The sequence below is a fragment of the Seriola aureovittata genome, chromosome 17 (assembly GCF_021018895.1).
Source record: "Seriola aureovittata isolate HTS-2021-v1 ecotype China chromosome 17, ASM2101889v1, whole genome shotgun sequence".
Classification (NCBI taxonomy): domain Eukaryota; kingdom Metazoa; phylum Chordata; class Actinopteri; order Carangiformes; family Carangidae; genus Seriola; species Seriola aureovittata.
The window spans coordinates 12,654,512-12,675,059 of record NC_079380.1 but is presented as its reverse complement, the minus strand read 5'-3'; the positions used below and the strand labels follow the sequence as shown (position 1 = coordinate 12,675,059).

Here is a 20,548-nt window from a genome sequence, read left to right as displayed (position 1 = left end):
AAAGACTGCTTTGCGACACTTCAACAGCAATCTGCTGCCTTCTAGTGGAGACAACAACATGTGACATTCACTTACATTCCTTCACGGGCCTATCCATGTGAACAGATGTGCAATATCAAACCTGATACTCACACTCACTACAGGATGGCACAATAGCCCATGAAAAAATGTAGAGTTACTTACAGTATATAACAGTGCAATTGCATTTAAATCTGTTCAATGTTGAAGTGCAATTACAGTAAACTACTAATATTTTTTTCTTTGATGGACTCCAGCAGCATAAAGTTAAATTACAAGCCTTTATGGGAAGTGATATCTAATATGGATGAAATCTGCTGACATTTTACTTGAATTAAATATTTGCTAAATTCAGCAGCGATGGGGAAAATTACAGGATGGAGGCGATTTAATTTCTCAAGTTATTTTCATACGATCGAGCAGCGGCTTCATTCCAACACAATGATGCAGGTCTAACATGTACAATGCCATTTCAGCGCTTTTTGTTGGAACATTAACAATTATTAACATGTACCGTGTCGATTACATCAATGGTAAACAGCGCTGGCTGGAAGTCACGTGTGGTTCTCTCTCTACAGCTCTACGTCAATTGCAGTACTGATTGGCTGAACCCTTCAGCGACGGCATGGCCTGCTCTCTGATTGGTCTTTCATCCCTGTCAGTCAACGTCGTCACCGCCCTCTGATAATGCAGCATGGGCGAAAATACCAGACCCAAGAGCTACAGCTGAGGAAGCAGACCCCTCTACTGTCAACGATTTTGGACGACTGAACGAAAGGTAAGTGAACAAATGCCTACTGGATGTACCCGTCATGTGTTAGAATGCATTTCCAGTATGACGGTGTTAAACCAACAGGTAGGATGTGGCGGCTGGGGAATGTTAGCCACCTGGACGCCGAGATGCTAACACCACATTGCAGCATTGAGGGAGGCTGGAGGCTCTCGCCACGTTAAGTTAGCTCGCTTGCTAATTTGCTGCTGCCGCTGTCAAGCGTCGAAAGGCAAAACACGATACATTTGTCAGCAAGAAAAGGCAAATAATTAAATATCGAAAGGTTTACGTATTTGCCAAGGTTATAACGACGTTTTATTTCTGAACCTGAGACCCTTCGGGTCGTCATTAGCTGTGCTTAAGGTTAGCAACCTAGCATTTAAGCTATGATGACTGGCCCGAAGAGTTGAGTACTGCTGGTGTGGAAGAGGCGACCCAGCTACTGCATGGCGTTTATAATGGTAATTGCGGACCGGGAGAACTGAAACCCCGTGTAATCGAGCAGTTTACTAGTTGTCCAAACAAGCTAAAATGATGGAGGGTTTTTAGAAGTGACAGCAATACGGTGCTGCCTTCAGGTGCTCCCCCTAAAGTCCATCGTTCATATTTCTAATCCACGAGTGAATACTTGTAATTTGAGAATCGTGGTGGTTTTCATATAAATAAAGCACGTTGTAGGAATATGTTGGCTTTTTGGTTGCTGATAGATATAGATATTAAGTGTCCAGTAGCATTTGTACCAGAAAAACAGTTGATGATTAAATAATTTGCCAAAAGAAAGTTGTAGGCTACTCTTATAAATTAATCGAAATGCTAAACTCTTATATGTTCTGTGTCTGGACAAATGGTGTCTCTAAAAAAACTCGGGATCGCCATACACATGGTTCACTTTGTTCTGTTCTTAATCGTTATTGCAATATTTTTGGGAGCCCTTGAAGTCATCACATGTCTGCCATCCATCATTTAAGTCATCACTTTCCTGTATGATCTGAAGTGATATATACATAACTAAAAATAAAATGAAGTAAAATGTTTAAAATGCCCACCAGAATTTACCAAAGAGTCTTAAGTGACTCTTTGATGCTCTTGTTTGTCCAACCAACAGTTCCAAATAGATATTTAGTTTCCTGTCAAAATTTACAACTATGGATCAACTTATTGTTCTAGCTCTAATCACTACTACTCAATTTACTTGCCCAATTTTGCCAGCAGATTTATTGATACATATTGACTCTTGGAGGTATTACGTTTTATATTAATTTTTAGCATGTAAAAAATGTGTTGCATATATGTTTGCAAATTATTTATGTTGCTCAGCTGCTATGGTTGAGTTACAGGGTAGAGAATTGTGACATCCAACACGCAAGAGTTGGGCTTCTATAAAGCACTGTATTTGTTGAGATAACTTCGGTTTGCACACAAACACACCATTCTACCGGTCTTCTCACACTTTCAGATGCATTTTCACATTTCACACTTCAAAAGGGAATTATATAAAAAAAATACAAAGTAAAAAAAAAAAAAAAGTCTTCTTGGGTATAAGCAGATGTATTTGGTTTTGCCACTAAAATAAAATCTATATATCGGAAACACACTTGCACCATTTAAAACTAATTATAATTAATATTTTTGCTCTTCTAGTAGAGCGGTTCCGAGTCAGACATTGATAATGAAGCTCCATGAACATTTCTCTAAGATTAACATTTAGCCTGTCTCATTTAGCTTGATACGCCCACGCTGTCACTTTCTTTACCACCCATTTCTGTGTATTTTACCTACTCATACACTGTATATAGGTCCTACTGTGATGCACCTATGCACCTTTACATTTACCAATATTATCTGTACCTCGAAAGAAACTGGCAGTTTGGTTTGCTAATGTTTGGCCTCTATCTTCTTCATCAGATGTAGGATTTAGGGTGATAGCTAGCGCATTTCTACAAGACAAGTATAGTATTGACACCCAGCTAGCTAAAACAGTGGAAGATACAATGCAACATTTAAAAAAAAAAAAAAAAAAATTTAATAAAAAAGTTTTTAGGTTTTAAGCATCCACATCCGTAATTGACATTGTAAGTGAGATCTCTCTCTATGCAACTGCTATCAATTTCGACATCAAAAGGCATCTCTCATTACCTGTTGTAATTTGATACTTAATGTCAACTGGAGTTGACAGTTGCATTATAAGACTAATATATTGTATATATGTACGTGTATCCTCAGCTAATATCCATGCATAGATATCAAGACAGGTGAATAACTCGCATCACTTTACAATATTAAAAAGTTGGAACCTGTAGTGACAGGACTTCAGCTCATTGTCAGCCTAAAATGCAAATGTAAACATTAGAAAGTTTCAGTGTGAAATAAAAATGACAAATAGTTAAGGCACAATAATCAGATTAATCACCTGTGTTTATTGTCATGACATAATAATCAGATTAAACACCTTTGTTGTGGTAAGTGTATCAACATTGCTGCCTGGTCTAGCAGTTGCATCACTGCGGTTAGCTGTGTCCCTGCGGGCTGTGTCGTTTTTGGTTCTATCAGTATCAGCAGCACACGAAGGTCACAATGCCCTTGTGCATACAATGCATTTTCAGCCCTCCTTCTCTCCTCATGACGTCACAGGCCACTCTGATTAGCTCGACTCTCATGGCACTCCATGCCTTTGGTGTTTTTATTGTGGTACTGTAACATCTGGATGATGTAATGCTTTCACTCTGAGGAGGGTGTGCTGTGTTTGGGGCACCTCGGATACATCCTGAGTAAATTGAGGCGATAGGTGAATGAATGATTGGTTTACTCACTACCCGGTCAGCACCAAACACATTTTGCCAGCTGCTGCCTTTTGTAGAAAATACCACGTCAGAAGTCATTCACTGGGCTGACTCTGGCAGAGGGTTGTTGTGGAAATGTGCACACACTATTATCTATACTGAACTGGTCCTTTTTAGTACTCTCAGCTCCAGTGTATTTAAAGGGACAGCAGACAGCCAATGCAAATATATTTTTTTCAATTAACATTTATCGTTGAGTTGATTATCTTTTTTATCTCTCACATCACCAATGACAAAATTTGATGAAGAAACGTGCCACGTTACAGAGTTAAGATGACAATGGAAACACTGATGCAGGCATAAAATGATATGTATGAGAATTTGACTTGGCAGTTAACAGCAGCTGCTTACACCTCATGTGCTCTAAACACTCATCCTCTCCTATCTCATACACACTCCACCACCCTCTGTTACCAACGTCTGATGTCTTGCATAACTGTGGGGACAGCTGCCAAGACCCAGCTGGCTCCTCAGATGCACTCAGTCCCTGTATCTATTGTGGAGCCATGTCAGGATATGTGGCCTGCAGAGGTACATATTGAAGCACAAACACACAGGGGTGTTAATAGGCACTTAGCTGGGGGATAAATTCAACATTTATTTGATTCACATGTTTACTGTTGCTCTTTGACAGAGACAGTAAAGGTACTGAGGTGCCTTTGAATAGGGTGTAGATGTGTTCAGGTGACATGTTATTGTTCACTTTGGAGAAATTGGGTGAACAAGTTTTATTAGATGTTTTGTGCAGCCTCCTCTGTTCGAACAATTTACAATACTGACACCCAATCTGTGTTTCTCCGCAGTGATGTTCCAACAATGCCGATAGTGGATAAACTCAAGGAGGCATTAAAACCCGGTCGAAAGGAGACAGGCGATGAGGGTGACCTCAACAAATTGTTGGCTTCTTCTGCCAAGAAGGTCCTTTTGCAGAAGATAGAGTTTGAGCCTGCCAGCAAGGGTTTCTCCTATCAACTGGACAGCTTAAAGAACAAGTATGTGATCCTCAATCCCAGGAATGAGGGTGCTACAGGGCAGAAGGCCACAGAGCCTGCCCAAATAAAGAGGCAAGGTAAGCTTTAAAATTGAACTGAAAAATTAGCAGAGTTTGATAGTTATACATTTTCCATATTTATCTTTTATCCTTTGATTCTAGCTCTAAAAGCTCAGATCCTGTGTTCTTGTGATTAATGTCACAAAATTGACTGCACTCCTCATTCAGTCTCAGAGAACGTGGTCGGGGGCCAGAGCGATGGGATCCCTGCCCCACAGAAGATGCTCTTTCCAGGGAACAAGCTTACCCTCAAATGGGAGCGTGTATACAGGGTGGGAGCTGGCCTCCACAACCTCGGAAACACCTGCTTCCTCAACTCCACGGTGCAGTGTCTCACCTACACCCCGCCACTTGCCAACTACTTACTCTCAAAGGAGCACAGCCGTGCCTGTGAGTACCTGAGTCATGCTCTTAAAAGCTGCCAGAGTCACAGAATTTACACTGCCATTCATTTACATTTTTACTAACACTGCGCTCACCCAAACAGTTTTAAGGTTGGGGAAATGACTGTAACCCCACTACTGTTACTCTAAGCGCAGACACATGTGCCTGAAAGTCACTGTGGAATGCAAGCCAAGGCAGCTGAAGAAGAAACACAAACAGCTGCTTCAGTGTGTTCACAATAAGTTGTATTCAGGCTCTGACACACTTAGCAGTCTATGATCATTTTTAAGAACCAAAGATAAGAAAGACTCATTGACCTCTAAATAGCAGAGCTGAAAGTTAATTTGTAGTAGTATGGAACACTCTAAATGGACAAAAAATTTCTACTACTACTAAGACTACTTTGGTCCAGACCAAGCTGCAGATGCATAAATTAAATACTCCTTTAATTCATCCAGACTTATTACAGGTGACACAGACATTGAGATCTTTAAACCTTTGAAACTGCATCAAAATTGCCCATATGAGGGACAAAACGGCTTGATATAGGCTTGTCAACTATTGCATTGTCATACATAAAATGCAAATGTGAGTGTCATTATTTTCAGTTTTTACCAATTATCACTGAAATAATGTTTTTTAGTTATTTTAGTTCCTGATTTCCAAAAGTTTTTGCTTTTTGTTTTTTTTCTCTGCTGCAACAATACGCTGTTCAATAGATATTACAGTAATTGAGGATGCTCTTGCAGCAGGCACAGCTCACAATATGTGTTAGATAATAGAATGTGAAAAGATGAATTGTGAAAAAACGAAAATAAGCTGCTGATCTCTTCGAGTAATTATCATTAGTCCTTCAAACTGAATTTTGCAAATCATTATTTTACATCCAGTTGTCACCTTTTAAGTGCCAATACATTTTGGAATATTGTTATGAAAAAATAAAATCAGAGAATGATCAGCGTGTTGTTGCATGTCTGTGCCATTATTCCTGTGGATACCATTACTGTGATTCTAACCTTCATTTTTAATCAGATGTTTTGACTCTGTAATTACTGTGGATTTTGAGTTGGCTACTGTGTGATAGAGCCACATCAAACACAGATTATTATCCCTTTGTGATGAACACTAATGTTTTTCTGAATCTGAACTGACCTTAAGTGATATAAAATTTTTCTTGGGATAGGAATTGAATAAAAAATATCTTTACCATTGTCTGCATAACACATTTTTGTGCTTTTCTTTTGTGAGTGACTCTGATTCCCTTATGCTGTTGTTTTCTGTGTTTCAGGTCACCAGTCAGGCTTTTGTATGATCTGTATAATGCAGAACCATATCATCCAAGCCTTTGCCAACACAGGCAATGCCATCAAGCCTGTCTCCTTCATCAGAGACCTGAAAAGTAAGAAAGCTACCATCCCTCAACGCTGTGTAATTGTGTGTGAGCAGTTTGTGCAGAGTTTCAATGTAGGTTGTGTCAGGAGTCGCAGCCACCTGGGTTTTTTTAATGGTTGAATATTGCCAGAGGCACGGTGACGCAACGCTGGCCACAGTGTCCCATGTGACAGCAGGCAGTAACTGCAGTACATAAGTGGAGCGGTGAGGCTGCAGGCTGTGAATGAACATCATGTAGAGCGTAGGGATGAGTTGTGAGTAGCACCTTGACATGGTGAGGTACTGTGCTGTACTCCCAGAGGAGCCCTCCCTACCTGCCTGCTACTTTCTTATGTGCTGCTGCAATCATGTCTCCACCTCCTGCGCCTCTTTTTCTGTCTCTCCCACCCCCTCCCACACTCTCTTCTTCCCTCCCCAATGCCCTCTCTGTCTCCTTGTGACTGCAGGCTGAGAGGAGCAGCTTTAGCACAAAAATGTACAGTCTTTCTTTCCCCCTTTTTTTTTTTTTTCGTTAAAGCAGGACTTAGATATACACTGCATGTGTTTTCCCTCTACATTCATGTATTTGTTGGCCTCCCTGCGGTTAGAAATGTGCCACCACAGCTAGAACAATGTAAATGCATACAATGAAAATTCAACATCTGTGTCTCTTGCGCAGCACGCACACCCTCTCCCAAAAAATACAAATACAGCGCAATGTCATCACATAAAAATCGAAAGAGCTTACTGCAACTGATGCAGGAATCGCCCCAGGATCTCATAGCCGGGGTCTCACAAACACAATAAAACCACAACCCTCCAATATACAGGAATACCAACAGATTTCAAATCCTCAAGATGTCCTCGTCTTGTCTGAGAGGTGCCCTGAACAGGTCATTAGTGCGTGGTGTCTTATTCCTTTTTCCCACTCAAGGGTGACTCATTGTCGTAAATCTGCAAGGATACTATGCTGGGAATGTGGTGATGACCACATTATAATTCTAGCAGCTCATACTTTCCCCCTTTTCCATTAGGGAATAACAGTAGAGGCAAAGGGTTTAGAGCTACATTAGCTCTAATGTGACACTGTTAGATGAGACATCAGTCTGCTGAAGTCACTAAGTGACTGTAAGCTTTTTATTAGATCATTATTGAACCGCTTGTCTGAGTTGCATGAGGAACCAAGTTTAGACGGCAGTAAACCATGAAAGAATACTCTTTAAACTTTACAACGTATTAAACTATCTTCACTGATTATTACTTTATAAATATGCTTATTGGCCATGTATACACATCTTAAATAGTTGAGACTAAGCCGCTACTCTATATTACTGCAGTATGAATTGTGTTTGAAATGAAGCTGTGCAATAAGTTGTCTAGAGGCCATAACTGTGTGGCCACTTGTTTACATACTTTTGCGTCCCAGGTTCTGAATTGGATCACTTGTCTTTTATTGAGCCTCTGTGTTGTTTTGCAGAAACATATTTTTAGAGAATACAAGTGTCAGCAGAACAAAGAGTTGGTAATAACGCTGCCTCTGGCTGCCACTTTGTTGTCAATGGATTGTCTGTCTGTGTTTGAGCTGCCAGTGGTTAACATTAATATAATAAACATTTGCCTCTGCTCTAAATAACACACTGTAACTCTTTATGAAACTCACTACAATGAAGATTAGTTGCCAGTTAGAGATAAATAAACATTGTTTCGCGCTGAACTCTTCTGTCTCAGTAAGTGGATGTGGCCAATAAATGAAGAACTGTCACAAAGCACTTAATGTTTCGGAAGCACTCAGTGTTGGAAACCTTGAACGAGCACAAAGCTAACATGCACTTGTGTCTCCAACAGAAATTGCCAGACATTTTCGCTTTGGAAGCCAGGAGGATGCCCATGAATTTTTGCGGTACACCATTGATGCCATGCAGAAAGCCTGTCTCAATGGCTACCCAAAGTAAGGCTTTTTTTAAATTGTTTCTCTTACATGTTAAAATATGATATGTTTTGTATGAATATTGTTTTTATGGTCTTTTTTTCTGTTTCCTTCCTGTGTGTAGGCTTGACAGGCAGACCCAGGCCACAACACTGGTTCACCAGATCTTTGGAGGTTACCTCAGGTCAAGAGGTATTTGGCTGTTTTTTTTTTTTTTTTTTTTGACAGGGAGAAATGTAGAAAAAAATGTTTTCTGTTTTTGATATTGCCTTATTGATCCATTTCCCAGCAGACTGGACTAAGTCTAATGTCAGTGTCAGCAAAATTTATATCGCTAAAACAGCCGGATGTAGTTCAGTGCTCTTAATCACAATGCATAGAAAAAGAGGTGCCATACTGTACATCTGTATCTTTTCATGGCTTAAGATGCCTCTGGTAAAAATGTTGTTAGCAAGGCTTTAGGGGAAAAAAATAAGAAGTTATTCTCTAAGCTCCATATGCTTTTACTGCTACCAAACCAAATGTGAGGTATTTTTTCAGATGCTCAAGATTATTTTAGTATCACCTGTAAATCTTAGAAATCACATTGTGTATGGTGTGTTGACTGATGAAATTCACTATTTGAATTATTTCAATTTCTTCAGTCTAAATGAAGTTGATTGTAAGTTTAAGCTTAAACCTGTTTGTAAGATGCTACTTGTAAAGATATTGCATAATAATTATATCAAACTAGGATATTTACCTGGTTGCAGTGGTGTTAGTTTTGTGCAGAAACTAATGACGCTCAAAAATGTCACTGGTGAAATGGAAAGAGTGTTGAATGCAAAGGTAATTTCCCTAGATGTTTGATCTGAGAGTCAGAGGCAGTTTTTGAGGTTTGTGATCGTTTTGTGTTTACAGGAAGTGGAGCAGGTGCTTGTTTGAAATACTCCAGTAATGGCTGTTACATTGATGATTGTAGGATTGTTGTTCTGCAGAAATATGCCCCAAGTACAGGAGTCAGATTGTGTTTTTGTTTTTTTTCTTTCAGTGAAATGCTCTATTTGTAAAAGTGTGTCTGACACATATGACCCGTACCTGGACATTGCTGTGGAGATTCGGGTAGGTTACAAGATCTTAATGTGTCTTTTATTTCCATGGAAATATTAAATGTATATTGTTTCTCTAAACGTCAGCTGTGCTGAGTAGATTTCTGTCGTTGTCTTTTAGCAAGCAGCAAACATCGTGCGAGCCCTGGAACTGTTTGTTAAACCAGATGTATTAAGTGGAGAGAATGCCTACATGTGTGCCAAGTGAGTGCCACTTGTCTTGTCTGGCAACATACATTCATAACTAAAACGGCAAGACATCACTCTTTCTGTTCTTCTCTCCAGGTGCAAAAAGAAAGTGCCAGCAACCAAGCGTTTCACAGTCCATCGAACATCTAATGTACTGACCCTTTCGCTGAAGAGGTTTGCCAACTTCAGCGGAGGCAAAATAACAAAGGTTAACAAAGAATTCTCACACCAATGGCTGTTTGAAAGAGCTGCCTGATTTCTCAGTGTTTCTCATTTTTCCATCTGTCTTTTGTTTCTTTTCTTAGGATGTTGGATACCCAGAATTTCTGAACATCCGCCCCTACATGTCTCAGAGCTCAGGTGATCCTGTTATGTACGGCCTCTATGCTGTTCTGGTGCACTCTGGGTACAGTTGTCACGCTGGACACTACTACTGCTATGTCAAGGTAAGGCGACCAGATGCAAATCTTATTTCAAGATCTAAGGATAAACACATTGAGATGAGCCACCTTGTTTTCGTCCTCTGCCACAGAAACATTGACATTAACACACCAACACACCAAAGGCAGATAGAAACAAAGAAAGAAAAAAATGGCTCCACCATACCTGGTCATACTATTATTAGTTGCTTAAATGTTGCTTTAATTTGATATCTTTTTTTAAAATATCTGCTTTTAAAGGTAAGTGTAGAAATCTGCAGTATGGATATAATTTTCCATCTCTGCATTCATAATTTAAATAATTTTAATTCAATAATTTTATATCACAATATCAACATCTATACTAAATTTATTGAAAATGTTTATATTATAGTAACTAGTCTGCTTCTGGTTAATACCTGTAAAAGTCAGTGTACTGTATCACATTGTTGCATCCTGTATTGCCATAAAGCTGTCCTTTTCATTAATGTGCTCATGGCTTAATATATAGCCACTTATATTAATGACTCTGTATCAATGTCTCTGTGACTCTCAGACTGTGTCAGGGCCGTAAAGTCCCTGTCATTGCATTCCTCTTTTATTGATATGATTGATATTGTTATGGTGTGAAAACATCTTAAATTAAACGACATTTACCTGCATGTAAATGCTTTCTTCTTTTTTTTTTTTTTTTTTTTACTTTTTCATAGGGTAACTGTAAATAAATAAAAGTTAAATACATTTCACAGCTAAATACTATAAAAGGTTAGAGTTATGGTAGCCCTTTTGTTATCTTTATTTTAAATGTTGATCTCTTCCTTGTTTCCTCTTAGGCGAGCAATGGACAATGGTACCAGATGAATGATTCAATGGTGCACTCTAGTAACATCAAAGTGGTCTTGAATCAGCAGGCTTATGTCCTTTTCTACCTGAGGTAAGACACAGGAGTCCTGCAAGAGATCAAAACAGGTGTTGTCTGTTCCTCCTCGACTTAAGTCTTTATTTGTATATTAAAGGATTCCTGAAACCAAGAAGAATGCTGATGGGCAGACCACCAAGCAGGGGATGTTGCACCCTGGGAAGAACAGTGTGTCGTCTGAACAGATAAAGCGGGCCAACCTGAACGGGCCTCTCTCCTCCCCGCAGGTCACAAAGGTATAAGACAAGATTTTTAATATGACACATATTGTAAAATGATGAATCCAGTTTTATAACCTTCAACATTTTGGTCAAATATAATTTTACTACAAGTTCCCCTCCTCTTCCCCTCACAGAAAATTGAACCTGCACAACTGCGAAAGATCCAGTCTGTGGATGGTGGCTTGGGCCTGCCTATTTCCAGGAACGGTGTAAACACTCAGCCACAAGCCAGACTTTCCAACTGGACGTCATCCTCCAATGGCCCACCGAAGCTGCCAGGTGGACCCACGGTTATCGAGGAACCTTTCAAGAAGCTGAAGAAGCCCTCCCCACAGAGCCAAGTGCAGTCCCGCAGCACCACTCCGACCCCTTCCAACAACGGGCTGAGCAGGACGGAGGGAGATAAAAAGCAAGGTGGCGAGGGCAGAGGCATTGCAGCATCTACCTCATTTAAGTCTTTGTCTGACTCTTCCTCTGCCGACACCACTGACTCAAAGGTAACACTAGAAGAATTGATTGATTGTTGATCCGCACAAATGCATACGAGCTATTTAACGACACAGGGAATAGTGAAAAAGCAATGCTGACAAAAACTGTCCAAACTTAATTATCAAGCCATCTTCAATGTAAAGTCTGATTTGCTTAGTACATGAGGTAAAATGTGTTAGTGGCTCAGACGTTAATACAGATTTTGATTGTGGAGTTTAATGAGATGCATAACAGCCATTTCAGGCCACATGTGTGTGCACAGAAGTGTAACCACAGCCTATGATTCACTTCAGGACTCCGTGGGTACCAAGAGCGCGCCAGTAGGAGAGACGCCCTCCACCCCTCGAAAAAGCTCCAATGGCCTGGCATCTCCAGCCAAGAGCGTGGAGCGCTCTCAGAGCACGGAGGAGCAGAAGACGGCGAAAGTAAAACCCCCAGCCCTCAACAACATCACATCTGAAGCCACCAGCACCATGTCACCTCCACCTGCCAAGAAACTGGCCCTGTCAGCCAAGAAGGTGAACTTCATTCCCATCCACAGCAGCAGCACCACTTCCTGTCTTAGCGCAGGCTCATGATACCTTAGTTTCCTGTTGCCCCACTCCACACTGCTATCCCAGATTTGACCATTGATTTCACTGAGTAGTTTTATTAAGGCAAGTAAACTCTCCTTTTCTAGTTTATTTTCTGCATTATGTAACATGTTGTTTATCCAGTGTGCCTGTCTAATCAACCACATGGTAGCACTTGTTTAGAGTTTGTCTTCTTTTCCTTTAGTTTGTTCTTTTTTTCTAACCATTTCTAATTCTTCTCTGCCATACCCTTTCCTCCTTGTTTTCCTCCTTCCATCTTTTCCTGCCATCCCTTTTAATCACCCCCTTTTCCTTATTTGATTCTCTTCCTTATTTTTGTCACATTCATGGCTATTTTCTTTTAGACCACCAAGTTTTTATTTATGTCGATAACTGCAGGCTCGCAGCCGGAGTCCGAGCAACATTGATGCTCTGCCCCCTTTGTCACGCCAGCTGTCCAGTGACCCCACACATCAAAATCAACTTAACCCCCTCACCTTCGCCTCACCTTCTCACACTCACAGGTATGAAGTATGAACCTTACATCACATTGGAAATTCAAATAAAAATGTGAAATGACGATGGCAGTGTAAATCCAGATGTTTTCTTTTGTTCTGTCCCCAGAGCTGGTCCATTCCATTCACCTAAAGTCCAGTCATCGCCTATTGCCCACTCAAGTGGATCCTTCAAACAGCAGAGCCCTCAGAAACAGTCCCTTCTCTCCACACTGCAAAAACCAAACGCCAGCCTTTCTCTTAAAACCAACGGGCTTCACAGTCCCAGCCCAAAGAGCCCCAAGTCTTCCAACAACCTCAGCTCCGCGGTCCAAGAACCAGACCTCAGCAGCCCTTCAGCTCAAAAGATCAACCAAAAGAAGAAGAAGAAAAAGAAGCGGCGCCATTCTGAAGTGGAAGGTGACGCAGAGCCAATCAAATCCCCAGCTACGGTGACGCAGGCCAACTTTGCGGAATCAGCGAGTGAGAAGAAGCGCAAGAAGAAAAAGAAAAAGCGAAAGAGGGATGCAGAGGATGGAGAGAAAGCGAAGGAGAGGGAGTGTGTCCCGTCTCATCTGGACACATCAAACCAGGAAGAGGATTGGTGTCAGGGTGGCATATGGAGTCTAACATCCAACCCAGAAGCTAAGCAAAAGCCTCAGTTAGCTTCTACAACCCCAACGCAGTGTGAGGCAAATCAGAAAGAACAGGGAAGGGACTCTGTGTCGTTGAAGAAAAAGAAGAAAAAAAATAAGAAGATGAAACTGTTGGAGGCTCTGCAGGAAACAACATCAGCATGCTCTGCATCAGAAAGGTTGGTTGAGGGTTTGCAAGTGTAGTTACATGTCTGTCTTTGTGTCTCTGGAACGATATATATCCATGATTCTTCATTTTGGTTCAAAAAGTGCTGTCACAAGTTAAAAAAAAAAGACAGGGCATATGACCTCAGGCTCTTTGATTGAACTGTGCTTATGTCCAACTGTCAGACACTTATAAGAAACAAATATGTAACAAACAAGTATGTGTTACTAAAAGTGTTTTCATTATTAGTCGGCTTTCTGTAAAAAAAAGATTTGACAGAAGATTTGCTCAGCCTTGTAAAAATTTAGGGTAAAGTGCAGGTAAAGCAGGTGCTTCATTACCTTTTCATCTATGAACAAACCCGCTGTGTGCAAAAAGAACATTTACTCAGCTGAGTTAAATTTTCTTTTGTTCCCCAACAGCAATTCTGAGATGAAGGCCACAGCCGTTCAGAATGACGCAGGAGATTTGATAATGTTGAAAAAGAAATTAAAGATGAAGAAAAAGAAGAGGCTGAAAGAAGAGGTGAGACTGTGGGAGGAGAGCAGGCGATGTTCTGACGGGCAGAATGATAAGCCTGAAGCAGCGGAGCCCCCTTCAAAACAGAGCACCACAGAGAACGACAAAATAAGCAAACGAAGCACAGGTACGTGGACATGGATTTGCATGCACATGTAGTAAATGCAATAAATGAATGAGCATTCATGCTATGCAAGCTGCAGTGAGAAATGCGCGATCTTGCTCCCATGCCAACACGAAACATACCAGCACCCTTCTATATGGATTGGACCTATTTGCAGAAAATCACTGTGCACCACCACAGCCTTTCAGCCTTTCCTTTGAGTGACCAGTCATTGCACCAGTATACTGAGGGAGCATGACTCATTGTATTTTGAGAATACTGTATTTAATCACCATTTTATTTCTGTCTACTGATTGTTTTTCCACATCCAGCCACAGTGGTAGTGTGGGACAGCCAAGTGAAGGATGGCTACAAACGCAGCCAGGCTCCAGCAGCTGATGGAAGTGCATTAGGAGACAACACCCCGGCCTGCGCTGCTCCTGTGGCCTGGGATGGAAAAAAGACAAGTGGTGTGGTAGAGGAGCTGCTCAGGAACGCCACAGATAAGGCCTACGGAGCCAACGGTGAGACACTGAGTTTCTTTGTGCATTCACACCTTTTGTATTTGTTGCAAAAAATTAGCATTTATAGATTTTGTTTGTCTTGTCTAGTTCTCAGTTGGGATGGTGAGGTCTCTGCAATCAGTAGAGATGCCATTGAAGATGTCCGCCTTGCAAAGAATGACACTGTCATCGATGAGTGGGATGAAGACTTTGATAGGGGAAAGGTGAGGAAACGATGAACACAACATATAATGCCTTAAATGTTGGTGCTTCTTAGGTATTAAAGCACAAATGTATTACTGCCAGTCTTATTCCTCATTGTCCATGCTCTACAACTTTCCCCTTTTCTCACTTCTCAATCTACAGGTGAAGAAAATGAAAAACTATAAAAGAGAAAAGTGGAGAAGTGGCAGCAGCATCTTCCAGAAGATCCAGGACAGGAAGAACAAGTGGTCTGTAACACCCGGAGGGAAGAGAGTTTTTGGAGTGCGTCGCTGAGAGTCCAGAGTGCTGTTAAGGTCATGCTGACTGGAAGTCAAGACAATACTGTATACCAAACTTTTTCTCTTTTTTTAATTTTTTTTTTATCCATCTTGTGTTCACTTCAGACCCAAATTCAAAAATAGGATTGAGCCAAAAACAGCACAGCAGACTGCATTAGCTGTTTGACTGACAGACCCTTCAATCCTAGGTTACTAACCAACAAGAAATGTTGTCTTCATTGGCCATCTGGATTTGACCACTCATATCCCTTTTTAATTCAAACGCCACAGTAAGTGGCATAAGCTTTTCTATGCATGCAGTATTTAACAGAAAGCCCTTACACATCCATGTCACGTGTATTACTGTATGTTGGCATCCTTACGGCCTTAGTTGTTGCCCTGGAACTCTGAGCTACTATGAAATTAATTACAGTTTACCATATTTGTGAAAGATATTGCTAATAATGAGGAAGTATATCTGCAACTCTTTGGTGTGTTTTATCAAAACCTGTGCACAATCTCAGAGCATACTATGCTGCTTTTGCAGACATAAGGGCTCAGTAAGTTGGACATTAAAGAAGTGACCTTTTATTCTGAAATTACTCTATACTAAATTACAAAGATCCAAAATTGTTAGTCATTAAAACTATATATTTTTATTTTATTTTATACCTTTATCTCCTACGTGGCTTGTTTTTAAGGACCAAATTTTGCCTGCGTATTGTTGGTAAAATTAAGGTTTAAAATTGCCACCGTTTTCTAAATGTGCATGTTTAAATTGGTTCAAAAATGTAATACGATAAATTTTGTTTTTAGTTCTGCCATCTTGGTTGTGCACCATTTTTTGTTTTATAAACACCACAGTTAATTTCAAACATAATGCCAATACATTTAAGACCACAAATAAGTGCTCAGCTGATTTGTATAAACATTTTGACTGTGGAAGCGTTGACGTGGATAGACTTCACATTGGAAACTTTTACTTTAATCATATCTGTATGTTTACCTGGAAACTTTGAGAGCTCCTAGTGCAATATGCATTTGCAGAGTAGAGGTTGTGGTTGTTTGAGGAAATCAGACAAAAGCAGTTATTTTCTACTGTGCAGCTATTAAACTCTGTAGCTCATCTCATCAGTCCAATGTTCAGAAGCTCTCAGTCTGGAGATTTGACCTTTCCATTCTCTGTAACAAACCTCACCACATACTGTTCTTTACCAATGTACTGAAATAAAAGGGTTGAATTTTATACTTCAGGCACTGTGTTAGAATGGGACTGCCACATGCTAATAATTTCTTTTCCCCTTGTATCTTATATCTCTATGCAATTTTCTGATGGTCATGCTGGTCACCGACAAACTGGGCTAAGACTCAGGAACCCAGACATCCTGTATCCCATCTTCATCTCTGATCAGACTCCCCTGTTTCATATCAGAGTAGTCCCTCTGCCTGGACCACCATTTTGCATCCTGTACATCTTGTAGAAACTATTTTATACAAACTATTTCAGGTGTTGAAACCATGGGATCATCTTGCACCAATCCGGGCACAGATGCATAGAGAAACTAACGTTATAACAAAACGCTTTGCTGGTGTAGAAGACTGTACAGTCCATCTTGTGCTACCTGTGTCTCCCTCAACGCTGTAAAGATCTGCCCATGCATTTCTTTTCATTCTAGAGATGTTGCCTTGAATTGGCTATAAAAAAGCATAGGATTTAATGTTATAAATATATAATTTAAAGAAGAAAAGACACAGATCTTTAATGTGCTACTAATACTTGGATCAGTTGGTGGATGTTAACATGAGAATTTATCTGCAAATGTGTTTGTTCATTTGTGTAAAAGAGAGTTGTCTGTTTTCATGCAAGACCTTCCCTATGTCACTGTAGTGTGTACAGTACAAGAGAGGCGACGACAGTCTAATTTTCATAGGACGTGTTTGTCGGCTGTGAAATCGACATAGGGTGTTGCTCTCAAACTGACACGGAGGAACATTAACCGATGTGAATGGACGGTCCACATGTTTGCATTCATGGTTCTATATTTTGCACCACCTTTTCTGACCAGGCAAGAGACCTTTCATAATGAAAGTGGCTCTTACCACACTATAGTTAACTATAAAGGTGCAATAAAGTTGTGACTTTTGTGAGCTGATTGTGCATTTTTCTGTCTTCTACTGCTTTGAATTGATTTTTTTGTTCTCGTTTTAATTTAGATATTGTAAATTTAGGATGGCAGTTGGCGTAGTAGAAATGAGCTAATTTGATATTTTACTGCAATGCAGACTCAAAACCTTATTTGGTCATTGTGAACTATGGTGAAATAGAGAGGGGTAAATCCATTATTTGTTGCATTATTGTTGCACCAGTTGAGCTGGATTAAGCTAGTATTACATTTACACCATGAGCTGATTCAGAAGGATGAAAACTGCTTCTACACTGTTAACTGTCTGTAATTTGCCTTTGGCCACAGCCAATTCATTGACGTCACCACAGGAAGCTGAGTCCAAACACCTCATTCAACATCACTGATTGGTCAGAGGTGCAAGAGATGATGGATACAGAAATTTTAAAGCGTCTATGATCAATATTTTTATAATAACTATCAAATGACTTAGAACGATATGGCTAAAAGCTGTTGTTTGTAGTGATGAGCTGATGAATAATCTGCAGTTCCTCTCAGTTTGCAGCAGCTTTATAGCAACTTTATAGCCTGCAGCTTTAAAGTTTTGTGTCACTCTCACTGCTCTCATATTGTTGTTTTTCGGACAACAGGTTTTTTCTTTCAGAGAAAAAGCTCTAAAAACCCACTATTCATTTCCTGCTTAACACTAAATGGCAGACAGACAAAGGTAGTGACTGGCTGGTGAACACAGTTCCGCATTTAGCAACTAGAAAACAATAACAGAGCTAAAAGAAAGTGAACATTGGACTTGAGCTCGGACACGACCAGAGGGTAGGTAGGTACAGGCTGCCAAGGTCATCTACTAATGTGATGTCACAATTTGTTTGTGCTGCCCTTAAGTGGGAAAAAAAACAGGTTTTAAGGGCAATGCAGCATTTTCTGCCCATTCTTAAATTGGTGTGGACTTTTAGAGTAAAAATTGGTCATTTTTCTGAAAGTGTATAGATTTTGTTAAACAAAACTTTAATCAAACGTCTTTATTTGGCTTTAAAGCTTATGGAAAGTGAGTTTTTCTCTCACGTTTAACATAAATACAAAATATTATATTGCTTCCAGGTTTTTTGAGCAGTGTCTTCAGTCTACACTGTAAATCACATAAATCGCACCAATATTCAGTAAAGTTGTTGGTCGAAGAGAAGTTAGAGCGTGACATCACATCTGGGATGGGAGGGGCCAGCATGTGCACAGGCTTCTCTGGATGCGTATCAACTGCAAGCAGCCAGCATACACACTCACACGGCAAACACACTCGCACATGCAAACACATCCTGAACGGCAGCTGCGGGGGACAAACAAAACAGCAACAAGCTAGAAAGTAGCACCTTAGAGTGAGCCTGCAATCAAGTTGAATCCTGGAAGGAGGGCGAGGGCAGGGCGAAGAAGAGCCGAGAAAGGGAGGAAGGAAGGAGGAAGGTATCCGGATTACTGCGGGCGCTTGGCGAGAGAGACATCCCCGGACAGTGACGCCTGCAGCAGCATCAGGACCACCAGGATGGAGGGGGAGAATTACGGTATGTCTTCATCTCACCCTTACATAGACTGCATGGCATTTAGTGGATGCTGTGATCCAAGCTCCTGCTTCTACCATGAGTTCATGTTTTTTTTTTTTTTTTTTTTTGTCTTTTTTTTTTTTTTTAGCATTGGTGTCTAGTGTTCGTGCTCTGCTGTGCCAAGTGATCAGAAACGACAGACTGTAGTCCACCGACTGAGCATAGATGTTCATACTCCTGCCAGTCATGTTGCTTTGTGGGAGTGTTGAAATGAGAAGTTGAAATGACATACAGCAGACTTAGCTCCTGCACTACATTATGTCATAATTTACCACGTGTTTATCTGATTTACATGCATGCACATGAAAGGATGTAGCCTACCCCTGTTGGATTTTTTATAAACCAGCTCAAAAACAGGTGGCCTCTGTGGTTCTCACAGCCAAACGGATATAAAAAGATATGTGTGATGAATTATTAAGCAACACACTGCAGCTATGGCAGCACCATGGGCACCATACAAATCCACATATTTACACGGCGGTATGCAGTGAGATACAGAAAAGTTCCTGCTCTTATGGGAATGATCCAAACTGATGTTGGCGTCTATTCTGAGATGCATAGGCTCGTTAGATGACAGGTTTTTCCTTTTTACGAAATGCCTTCTTACAAACCTGCCCTCATTGCCAAAATCAACCATCTTTACAGGAAATTCAATGTCCTGACATCATCTAAGCTCATGATGTCAGGCCACGATGAGCTCGCTGATGGGTAGCTTGGGCTGTGATAGAGTCTTCATCTCAATTATTTAGCAGTTTAGTTTTTTCTGTGATCTTAATGCATCTCAAAATAGAACCACCAGCAATGGCCTCATTGCAAGAACTCATGCTCTGTTAGAAGGAGGGAGGGCTTTCTGTGAGTCACGTATAAGAGATAAAAAAAAAGTTTTAGTCTAATCTAAGTAGAAATACACCTTTGAGATTATTGATCTGCACTCAACCTCTGTCAAAAGAGAAACGTATACAAATGCTTCCCTTGCAAATCTACAGTCTTGGCCTTTTCATTGAGTCTTTGTCATGTCAGACACTACGCTGTAGGGTGCACAGTAGTCCACTCTGAACAGCCTATACAACATGTTTGCTCTCAGTCCCACAGCTGGATATTCATATTTATTTGCAGTCGTCTTCCCTCGTCTGTACTTTCCTATTTGCAATTCAGCTGAAGAATCAGTGGACGATTATGTAATTATCTGCTAAAGTGCGAGGCATAAGAGAAGGGACGTGCCGAAGCTCCCAGCACAGTCAAATAACACTCTCACTGTCCCTGACACCTCCTTAGTCAAATCGACTGCTTGTGGATCTGAATGAGTAAGTACAAGTCATATCATCTCTCCTGTCCCTGAGCACCGTGACTGTTCTGCATAATTGAAGTCTGAGGAGGAGAGAGGATAGAAGTAATCCATCCGCTGTCAAGACTTGACTCTGACAGACTTTATTTTGGTACAGCCTTGTTTTTTTTCTTTATTTATTTTATTATTACTGTAGACTAGACTTATGCAACAAAAACTGTCATATTCGTGTGTTTGAAGATAATCTGTATATTTTATAGCCTTGCTGTGATATATGTGCAGTAACCTTCTGAAATTTAGGACAGGATTAACATACAGTGTTTTTTCCACTCTGTTCCTGTGATGTTGCTAGGTGTTGGTGCCCGAAA

General features: G+C 40.5%; 2 protein-coding genes across 2 annotated transcripts in view; both read left to right on the top strand.

The window, feature by feature from the left end:
• The first annotated feature begins 672 nt into the window (after positions 1-672).
• On the top strand, positions 673-17,310 carry usp36 (ubiquitin specific peptidase 36). Its single transcript, XM_056401503.1, has 20 exons — positions 673-796; positions 4,434-4,699; positions 4,850-5,071; positions 6,354-6,464; positions 8,282-8,384; positions 8,488-8,555; positions 9,394-9,464; positions 9,573-9,655; positions 9,737-9,848; positions 9,946-10,086; positions 10,893-10,993; positions 11,076-11,214; positions 11,334-11,696; positions 11,982-12,206; positions 12,660-12,784; positions 12,885-13,568; positions 13,978-14,201; positions 14,510-14,701; positions 14,789-14,904; positions 15,047-17,310. The coding sequence occupies exons 2-20, from the start codon at positions 4,447-4,449 to the stop codon at positions 15,176-15,178; spliced, it is 3,465 nt and encodes a 1,154-aa protein (XP_056257478.1). The 5' UTR covers positions 673-796; positions 4,434-4,446; the 3' UTR covers positions 15,179-17,310.
• A 1,260-nt stretch (positions 17,311-18,570) lies between these two features.
• Positions 18,571-20,548, top strand: part of LOC130185798 (cytohesin-1) — a 48,053-nt gene continuing 46,075 nt past the window's right edge. Inside the window, exon 1 of the mRNA XM_056402465.1 lies at positions 18,571-18,856. Coding sequence (XP_056258440.1) covers positions 18,838-18,856 — 19 coding nt within the window. The 5' untranslated portion in view covers positions 18,571-18,837. The remainder of the gene's footprint in view (positions 18,857-20,548) is intronic.